The sequence below is a fragment of the Pteropus vampyrus genome, unplaced genomic scaffold (assembly GCF_000151845.1).
Source record: "Pteropus vampyrus isolate Shadow unplaced genomic scaffold, Pvam_2.0 Scaffold341, whole genome shotgun sequence".
Taxonomy (NCBI): Eukaryota; Metazoa; Chordata; class Mammalia; order Chiroptera; family Pteropodidae; genus Pteropus; species Pteropus vampyrus.
Window position 1 is genome coordinate 452,615 of NW_011889122.1, and position 10,839 is coordinate 463,453.

General features: G+C 46.3%; 1 protein-coding gene across 1 annotated transcript in view; it reads left to right on the plus strand.

Annotated features, from left to right (window-relative positions):
* PPP1R13B (protein phosphatase 1 regulatory subunit 13B) overlaps nucleotides 1–10,839 on the plus strand; it is a 49,861-nt gene that overhangs the window by 11,761 nt on the left and 27,261 nt on the right. The window contains exon 3 of the mRNA XM_023522354.1: nucleotides 1,377–1,453. Within this exon, the coding sequence (XP_023378122.1) occupies nucleotides 1,377–1,453 (77 nt within the window). The remainder of the gene's footprint in view (nucleotides 1–1,376; nucleotides 1,454–10,839) is intronic.

Below are 10,839 nucleotides of genomic sequence, written 5' to 3' on the forward strand. Positions count from 1 at the left end.
CGCACAGTGGGTGCTCGCTCCGTGTCAGCTCTTTACGTCTTCCGATGCAGGAACGCAAGGTCGTCAACTTCTGCTTTGCCATCCAAGATTGAGTGGCACTTGCTATAATGTTAATGTCGCGTGTTTTACAGTATTCTCATTTCTCGATAGCTTGTTGTTTGGGAGAGGCAGCAATTATAGAATATTCAATTAACCTGAATACCTTATTCATTAAAAATACTAATAACTAAGAATTTAATTTACCGTATAAACTGATAGTTGCCGTAGTCTAGAGTGTGTGTGCGTGTGATTTCTAGATTTTATGAAATGACTGTTCGGTTGGATGCCATGTCACCCACATTCATTTAGCCTCCCTTTTCATTATCGTCCCCAAGAACCCTTTTTACGGACATTCGAGTTCTTACTTGCCCCCTGTCTTCCCCATCAGATATACTGTATATCTGTTTATGTACTATATATCTTCGCTTTATACATAAAAAAAGATTTTTTTTAATCCTCCGAGAACCAATCTTTGCCCCTTTGGGGGCGATGTCACTCTCTTGGAGAATGCATGGTTTAAGATGAAGCCGTACTTCCATAATATAATTTTTCTTCACATTTTTTAAAGTGATAGGAAATAAATAGAAAAAAAATGTTTTCCTGTCTTTTTTAAACATTAGGTTCATGACCCATCGAAGTCCTGTATGTTAGGTGATGAAGCAGCCCCTCCAGGGTGTAAAAACTCTCAAAACCGTGGCGGGCGCAGCTGGAGAGGCCGGCGAGCGGAGGCGGCGCGGGCGTCGGCTCTCCCAGACTTGTGTCTGCGACTTCAGGCGCTCCCGAAATTCTGCGTCACACTTCGTTTTGTTTCAAAAACGTGACAGAACATAGTTTTTCTAGTTTAAATTTAGCCCCTTTTAAAAAAATGTTTTAATTTTTACAGAACAAAGGAGACTTTATAAGACCGCCCGATTGAGAAGGTGTTCCGTCAGTTTTCACACTACTAGTGAAGATCAGTTTTGTGCATCCGTTTTTTTCATAATCGATATTAAATGTTATTTTAGTCTCTCCTAAAATATAAAAGCCTTTTAAAATTTTTAATAAAAATTTGATGTGGTAAAATACACAAAGTAAAATTTACCATCTTGACCATTTTGAAGTGTTAGAAACCTTTTGATATGTCAGTTTCAAAATTCTGAGACAGAATGTTAGAAGAAAAATTTCATTTAAACGACTTTACGTATACGAATTTAAAACATTTTTTCAGTTGTACGTAGTCTTGAGTTGTTCTGCCTGGTATTTAATACTTGTGTTCAATAAATATTCGAATAAGTGAGGAAATGGAAGGATGTTCTCTAGTACGTCTCTTCATAAATTTGGTCCTCTCGTTGTTTTAGGTGGCCGTCAGACCCAAGAGCAAAGAACTCAGAGAAATGTAATAAATGCACCTGGAGAAAAACGTACTGAAAATGGGGTAAGCAACAGTCAATTCTATTGAATATTTAAAGTTGCTTTTTACAAGTACTAATGAGTTTGGGCTATAATTTTTAAAGCATTATTTTTAGGGTATGAAGTTACAAAGAGGCAGCTACCGAGTAGTCTTCGCGAGGCACACAGTGGCCTGCGCACTGCGCCGTCGTGCGGAGCAGCGCCCTCCCAGCCCTGTGCACGTCGCTGCCCACGGCCCGTCCCGGAGCAGCAGCCACTCATCTCGGTGCATGTGACAGTGGCTCTTGACTTTTCTGTCAGGTTTTGAAAGACAGAATGGCTGATGGGCTGCCTCCAAGAGAGGTGGCTTCCTCCGTCATACGGTGTGGCGTTAGAGAACAGGGCTCACTTGAGAGGTGATGAAGTGTCTGTCTCTAGGCGGAGGGGCTCTTTTGAAGAAATATTGGTGTGTATTAAAAGAATGAGCAGGGAGGGAAATTTCCACCTTGATCTTTCCTGGAAATTTTAGTAATAACTTTTCCAAATAATTAAGACTAGAGAATTAGTTCATTTTTCTGGCTCTGCCACTAACTGGGTACGTAATCTTGGGCAAGCGACCTCCTCATACAGTGCTGGGAAGAGCAGATGCTGGTACACAACACGGGTCCGGAGCGTGGGGTCCGTGTTCACGCACTGGCTTCAGAACTTTTTAACTAGCTACATTTGAGCCAGTCACTTGGCCTCTCTGCTCCCCAGCTCGCTATTCTCGGCTTGCTATTTTAGCTTTCTCTTGGCTGGTGTTATGGCTTTAGATGGCATACTTAAGTCTCACTTTCTTTATACCTCAACTCCGAATCCTATCTCTGGACCTCCGTCCCTGTAAGGCGCGGGTCCTGGCCCCGACCCCTGCCTCCGTCTCCCCTTCCCACCCACCTTCCAGCTCTTTCAGCTGTACTTCTGTGTTGTCGAGATTGATAATATGTGTGTACTGTTACCTAACTATAATAAAACCTTTACATTTTGTCTATAGGTTGGTTATAAAATTGAAAAACATTTAACAATGTTTATTGGTTTAGATTTTGCAGCTATTATGCAGTGCAGAGCCAAGGTAGTATACTAGAGAATATTTTCTTCTCTTTGGTTCCAACGTCCTAATCCTTGTGCCACTCGGGAGAACTGTTGCTAATGTCAAGATTATGGCTTCTCCTTTACCCTCAAATTTCTAAAGATCGTTCCTCAAATTCTCTTCTCCTGCCATCTGCCATACTCGTCTCTACAAATCTAGAGCCTCTGTGGGGTTCTGCCAGGTGCATCTGCTTCAAAGGTCTTGAGATAAAAAGGCCCAGACCCTGTTGCTAGAACTTTTGATTCAGTACGTCTGGGCCGGGATCCGGAAAACCCCCAAATGACTCTTTGGCCCCACCAAGCTGGGGAACCTCCAGGCCGCATGCACACACTGTCACAAGCTTTCAGAACTTAACTTGTCCAACAGGACTCGGAAGCGCCTTTTGAATTCTGAGATTTCCCATGACCTGAACTTCAAGGAAGGTGAAATAAATGCACCGAGTGGGCTTTCTGGTGAGGTGGGGTGCGCGTGTCCATGATAAGGGAAAGGGACTCGGCAGGAAGGGGTTCCAGCGGTGTGATAAAGTGAGTTTTGATGTTTGGGTATGATGGGCCTGTAATCTTCTCTGATGAAATTTCTCTCGTTAACATGAAAATAATGTTAACGTTTCAAGATCAACAAAACTGAAACCTGAAACCAAAATTAAAAGTGTTTTCGTAGCCTTTTTGTGAGCCTGTAATTAGAGGGAGGTGGAGAGCCAGTCTAGAGGTACAACTGCGCTGGAAGCGTTACATCAAAGCTGTGACTGTTTTATGGCGTACACGCCTGCCCTTTGAGCCTAATGATACATTACCTTTGTAAAGCCCTTTATTGTCTATAGAGCACTTTTTTGTGCACTTTTAAAGTTAATAAGATGTTAAAAACAGTTCTCCAAAAATGTTTTTATGTACACCCTGGCTATGGAACGACGGCACCGAACTTCGTAGCGTGGGGGGGCGACGGCGGCCAGGGCGGGACGAGCAGCAGCCGGGGTGTGGGCGGGAGAGGACAGCGTGCGAGCGGGTGTGCGTCCTGCCAGTTGACAGCCACTGAGGCCAGGGGCTGGGGAAGTTCTGCTCTCCGAAAATCACAGGGCAGCACGTCGCTCGTCCAAGGAATAAAGGCCCAGACGCACCGGCAGAACTTTTAGTTCAGTGTGACAGGGGTGGGCCTGGAAAGCTCCCCATGTGTGACCCTGCTTCCCTGCCGGGTTCGGGAGCCCCCCGGCTGCGTGCGCACACTGTCAGAAGCATTCGGGACTTACCTGTCCAGCAGGATTTTGACGATCTGGCTTGACTTTATGCTGTAAAGGCAAATTGACTTATTCTCATTGCATATGCCTGTGTCGGTCCCCAAGACCTCCCCCGGCATCGCTCATTTGCTAGGCAGACTTACAAGACTCAGGATCTGGTCCCCACGGCTGTGACTCACGACGGTGAGAGTTTACAGAGCAAGATCAGCAAAGGGAAAAGGCACCTGGGGTGAAGCCTGGAGGAAGTGGGGCACAGGCTTCCACGCATCCTCTTCCAGTGGAGTCACACAGGGCACACTTAATTCCTCCAGCAAGAAACTGTGACAGCCCATGGGAAACGTCTGCCGGGGAGGCTCGCTGGAGGCCCAGCGCCTGGGGCTTTGCTGGGACTGCTCGTGCAGGCAGCCTCTCTCCGGCGAGAGCCAAAGGTCCAGACCCCCGGAAGATAGGCAGGCGTTCGACGCAAAGCAGGCTGTTCGCACACACAGTCTAGGTCACTCCTGTTAGCTCTGGGAATGGCGGGAGCCCGCCCCACATCCAGGCTCCCAGGAGGCTCCCGGGGCCAGCCGAGCAGGCAGGCCCCCTCTGAGGACTGCGGCCTCCGGCCTGCCAGGTGAGCTCTCTTCTGTGCCACACCGTGTGGTTACGTGTCTTGGAAGCACTTTTTCCTGTTTTGTCAGCCAATCAGACCAAAAGCTGAGGCAGTTTCTGTACATCCGGTAAGTTGCCAAGGTCGATTGATCCTGTCCCCTGCGTTTTCTTGTAAGAGCTTTGTAGTTTTGGCTCTGACATTAGGTCTGTGATCCATTTTGAGTTAATTTTTGGGTACGGTGCGAAGTAGGGTTCAAATTCATTCTTTTGGGTGTAAATGTCCAGTATTTCACTGAGCACCGTTCGGTGAAAAGGCTGTTCTTTCCCCCATCGAATTGTCTTGGCACCTTCGTCCGAACACTTGACCAAATGTGAGCGTTGTTTCTGGAACCAAGGGGACTGGTCACTCGGTCCCCTTGTTTTCCATCTGGTACCCAAGACTCAACTGTGCCTATCATCTCCCAGGCCAGATAACAGTGCAGTTGTTTATAGCAGTGGTCCCCAACCTTTGTGGCACCGGGGACCGGTGCTCCTACGAGAATCTGATACCTGATGGCCTGAGGTGGCGCTGAGGCGGTGATGCCGGCGCTGGGGAGCAGCTGCGAATACAGATGGAGCTTCGCTCGCCTGCTACTCACCTCCTGCTGTGCGGCCTGGTTCCGAACAGGCCACCGACCGGTGCTGGTCTGCGGCCTGGGGCTTGGGAACCCCTGGCATAGAGAATGGACCTCAGACCTCCGCTGGGATTGGGGAGAGGCCATCACCGGCAGCAGAGAACCTGGGAAGAGGTCTCAGAGTTTCTCTGCTGCGTTAACGTCTTCCCTCCGTCCGCCCATTTTAGGCGCTCTGCCTTTCCTTTCCATTTCCTGAGTTAGTGGTGGCATCGATCCCCAACCTTTGGAGGATTCCATGATATAACTGGGTCGTGTATCCAGTTTTACTATTTCTAGCTTAACGTTTGTCTCATCTACTAGGTCAGTTATTTCTTATTCTCTTTCCAGCTTCCAAACATTTTTATTATCTCTACTCCTGTTAGTCCTGTTTCATGGTTTTATATTATTTGATGTTGAAAATTCCTTTACTGTCATTTAATCCTCCATTTTGAGCAGACCTAGATGTAGATTTCTTTTACTTTCTCCTGTTCAGAATCGTTGAATTTACTGATTCTGAGGATTGGCATCTGTCAACAGTAATGGAAACTTCTATATCATTTCGACAGGCATTCTTCCTCATTCTATTTATTATCTTTTTTTGGAACTCTGATGAAACGTGTTGTGTCTTTCATTTTATTTTTCTTGTCTCTTAATTTCTTTTTCATGTTTTTACTTTCTTTGTCTCTTCGTACTCTTTTGGATAATTTCTTAAGACGTATCTTTCAGTTAATGAATTGTATCTTCAGCTGTGTTTATTTGGCTGTGCAGTACATATAATGTACTTTAAATAGTATTTATTAAAAAAAGGTAAGGCAATCTGGGAGAAAATACTTGCAGATCCTATACTCGATAAAGGATTTATATCCTGAATATATAAAGAACTCTCAAAACTGAATAATGAGAAAATAACCCAATTTTAAGAGAAACAGGTAAAAGATCTGAATAAATGCTTCACCAAAGAGAATGTATGAATGTTAGATACACACATGGAAAGATGTTCAACATTAGTCATTAGGAAAATACAAATTAAAACCACAGCGAGGTACCACCGATACCTATTAGAATGTCTAAAATTAAAAAGACCCATCACAACAAGTATTGGTGAGAATGCGAGAGCCTGGAACTCTCGTACACTGCTGTCGGAACATAAAATGGTATGATCTGGAAAACAGCTTGGCAGTTTCTTTAAAACTTGAACATAGTGAAGCTGTTATATGATCCAGCAATTCTGCCAAGTATTTACCTGTGGGAAAGGAAAGCCAATATCCGTAACGACTTGGACATGAATGTTTAGAGCAGCTTGACTTGTGGGAGCCGGAAATCTAGCGAAACCCTAGTGGCTATTAGCAGGTGAACGGACAGACTGTTCTGTCCAGTCAGAGATGTTACTGAGCAACAAAAAGGAATGAACGAATCGCTGATACGTGCTGCGGCCTGGATGCCTCTCAGGGTCGTCGTGCTGGAAGAGAAGCCAGACGAGAGAACGGACTGTACGATTCCATTTATATAAAATTCTAGAAAACGTACACTGATCTCCAGCAACCACAGGTAGATCGGTGGTTGCCCGGAAACCCGGGAGTTAGGGCGGGCGCAAGGAGGGTGTAGGAGGGAGCGATCGCAGGGGAGCACAGGGAGGTGAGGGGACGTGGGTTCGTTCCCTTCCTTGCTTGTGGAGGCTTCGTGGTGTGTACATCTGTCAGAACATGTCGAATTGTACACTCCACATGTGTGCAGTTTATTATATGTCAGTTAACACCTCGATGCAGCGGTTTATAAACTCATTAAAATTTTCTTTTCTAAACAAAATTAATTTATTTTTAATTCTTTAATGTTACCACATATTTGACCCCTTTTACCCCATCTACCTCTCCCCTCTCACCTCCCCCTACCCTCTTAAAATTATTAGTTCTAGAAATTTTAGTTCTTTTCTGCCTCTTTTTGGTTATTCTGCTCATTTTAAGCTTTACATATTTCTTTAAGCACACTAACCATAGTTATTTTGTATTCTGTAAGTAATCATTTTAATTTCAGTATATGTTGCTTCTGTGGCGTTTAATCGTGGTTCCTTGATCATGTTGCTTTGATTTGGGGCAAGAACTACTCATTTTCTTGGAACTTTCCGGTAAGCGTTTTCGAGGCCTGGTACAGATGGGATTTCCTGAGAGGTTTGCATGTGCTTTCGTCAGTCACTGGGCACGCAGATAGGCTCACTTTACGGCCCGCTTCGTGGGTCGGAAGCTGGTAGGAGGGCTGTCCAGTGGGCACAGATTCTAGGGGAGTCATCCCCTTCTCGCTCAGACTGGGACAGACTGCCTCCCCGCAGGTGTGGGGGTGTTTCTATTCACTCTCACACTCTGGTTATTGCTCGCTGGGGTCCTGGGTGTGTGTGGGCACCTCTGTTGGACTCTCCACCCTGGGCTGGTCCTTGTGTGTCTTAATGCCAGGCTTCGGCAGCTCCAGAGGGCAAGCCTTAGATGGGACAGGCCGTGAGGCCACAGGCCAGCTTGGTATTCCCCCAGTGCCCAGAGCTTTTGCTGTCTCAATTTTTGGCCCCTGTTACTTCCTTACTGTTGCGACAGCTCAGTGATGCTTTTAAAAACTGGTTTTCGTGTTTTGTCTTGCCATTTAGATGTCACTGTCAGGAGTGTTGTTCGGTGGGTCTCGTGGGCCCTCCCGCGGGAAACGGCGGTCTGCGTGGCGTGCTGCTTGCGGCTCTCAGGTGGCCTGCGGTGTTTCTTTTATTGTGAGTCGTGTTCTTCGACAGCAGTTTTCTTGCAGATCTTTCTAGCCCTAATCATGTCCAGCCACTTGCGTTGGGTACAAATATGTGTTGAACCGAACCGAGTTCATTTGGGCGAGTTTGAGTCATCAGAGTAATTCTCATTTACAGGGTAAAGCAGCATGAGTGTTGTCGCAGGGGTGGGAGCTGGTGTGCGTTCGGATGTCTGACTGCCTTCGTAACCTCTGAGACTCAGGAATCGTTGGAGTATGAAATTGTCCAGCTCCAGAATATGATAGGATGCTGGAGAGACTCGATTTTCCTGACTATTTCGCTGACTGTTTTCTGCGATACAGATAAGCCTACGTGTTTATAATGTATCTGGATAATCACTGTCACCTACTTTTTGTTTGCTAAATAGGCAAATAGAAATACTCTAAACCTGAAAATTTATAACCTTGTAAAAAAAGGGGAAAAAGGAGTGATTTAATATTCTAGAATATTATATGAGCATGAATAGATTTTATCCTAATTATTTTATCAGAGTTCTGTTTTCAGGACGTTGGTCATTTTTGAAATATTACACTTGAAAATCCAGTTATACTTTAAAAAAAACTAATTATTTTAAATATCTTGTGATTAAATTACAAGATGGGATGCTGGCTATTTGGTCTAATTGTTTTTTATCCTTTTTTTCTGACATGTACATGTACAGTTTAAAGAATTACTTGAAAAAAGCCCACCCGGCAACTACCCCAGGCTTAGACGCGCCCCTCCCTTTATTGTTTTTAAAGCAGTTCCATCCAGTTGGTGTTGATTTGAGACAGACCGAAGACATTATAAAAGCAAGGTGTTTGGTGGTGGCTCCTTGAATTCTATCTCAAATTCCACAGAGAAACAAGGGGCATTTTCGGGGATAGGTGTGTAAACCACAAGGTCGCAGCGCGCCCTGGAAAGTGTAGCGAAAGCAGGAGGTGGCGCCGGGATTGGAGCTCAGGTTCTGGGGGACGTGGTGAGGCGGAGCTCGTGGCAGGAAGAGCGGCAGGAAGAGCGCGAAGCTCCGCGTGTGGCAGTGTCAGGCAGATGTTGGTAGCAGCGAAGCGTAGCGCATGGGGACGGGGGCGGGGGGGGGTGGCAGCGCCGAGGCCGGGGGAAAGCTGCAGGCTCGCGGGGCGCACAGCTCCACTGGGCCGCGAGCCTGGACTGAGCCTCACAGGGTTTCAGGCAGGAGAAAGGGGGGCAGCTGGGCTTTGGGACGATCCCTCCAGGCTAGTGTGTGAGAATCGGGGTCCTAAGGGTGGGGCGAGGCGGGCTGGGGTGACGCTGTGGGACCGGGGGCCTGTGCGAGGCCATCGCGTGCTGTACTTTGCAGTGGAGCCGTGACTCCGCGTTTGAATCTTAGGCGCCCATTGAAGAAAATATTTGAAAAAATGTTCAGGGTTACGGAGATATAAGCTCAAAAGGCATCCCATTATCTGCACACAAAATTTAAAAGAAATGCCACTCGAGAGGATAGTATAAACAAGAGATGTTATTATTAGCCAACAGAATGATCTTTCTTTAAAGAAATCTCAGACATTTTATTTTATGAGAATAGTATTACTATCCAAGCAAAGAAATTCCTTGCAAATCGTCTCTCAAGAAAAATGGTCAGATCTGAAGCTTTCGAATTAGTTCATTTTTATTTGTGTATTTGCCTATATGAAATTGTTCCAAGAAAGTCAAAGACAGAGTTAGGCTTTCGGAGACTCCCTCTGGGACAGCGGGAGCAGCGAGGTGCTCCTGGGCCCCGGCCCCCTCCAGGCCACGTCAGCTTCTCGTTATTTCTCAGGATCTTCCAAAAGTAGTTACCTGCAGTTCTCAGGCCTTGGTTTATTTATTTCTTTATTATTATAAGTTACGTTTTTCAAGGGATCAGGGAAGAGAGTGTCCTGTTAGGTTGACCCAGATGAAATTGTTGATGTTCGACCATTTTTTGATCTACAAAACAATTTCCGTGATCCAAACTAATAACACCAATAAGCGGTGTCTGGTGGACGTTTACCCTTTCATATAATCAGTGGCTGTTGTCCAGGATCAGTACTGTGTTCCTGTGCTGTAGCCTGGTAGGAAAAAGCCAGCCAGGCAGTGCCTGCCGTGCCGTGGGAAGTGTCCGGCTTGCTGCTGCCAGGGCACTGGCTTAAGGTCCTGACACCGCCGCCGACCCACCACATGAGCTGGAGACTGCTCAGCCAGCTGCCCAGAGACTCAGCCTGCCCACTAGTAAGATGAGCTTGTTTTCTCATAAGGTTTTTGTAAGCGTCAACTAAGGTAACTGTAAACTCAGGCACATACGAATATCTGACATACAGTTGCAAACGCTCATGACATGTTGTTGAATCTCTAGAATTCGGAATTCATTAACAAGTACCAAGTTCTCTCCCGTCGCTGGAAGTGATGTCAGATCCTGAGTGTCAGAACAATTGTATGAGAGGCTCTTAAGAGGATCAGGAAAAGCTTCGGGAAGCAGATAGCAGTGCTGCTGGACCTCACAGGGTGGGCGGGGCTTAGAAGGTGGGGGAGGGTGTCATGGACAGAAGGAAGAAAGTGAGCAAAACGTGGACGAGGGGAAGTTTTTTGGAAAGGAGAGGCGGGCACAGATGTGAGAGAACGTGCCGAGCGCCGAGCAGCAGCTTAGAGTGGGGGGGCAAGGTGGGCTCGCGTCAGAGGTGACGGCGTAACGTGGAAGTCGAGGATGAGGGAGGAGCCAGGGTTGGAAGGAAAGGGAGGAGTTTGGTTTCAGACATGCAGAGGTTGAAGCGCCGCAGGCGGGGCATGCAAATAAAAATGTGAACTTGGCCATGGGAATTGGATCCGAAGCTCCTTAGGAGAGAGACCAGGGGTAGCTGGTTAGGCTCACCAATGGGCAAGCTGTGTTCTCCGTAGAAGCTAAGTACAAAAAGAAACGAGTAAGACCAACTGTTGAACTGTGGCACGTCATCTCACTGAAACTGGAAAGCACAAGGAATTCATTTTTTCCTGAATAATATTACAGTAATATTCTTGTCAATCAATAACCAAAGATGAGGTTATTTGGTTGAGTATTAAAATCAGCATATCAGGATTAGAGCTG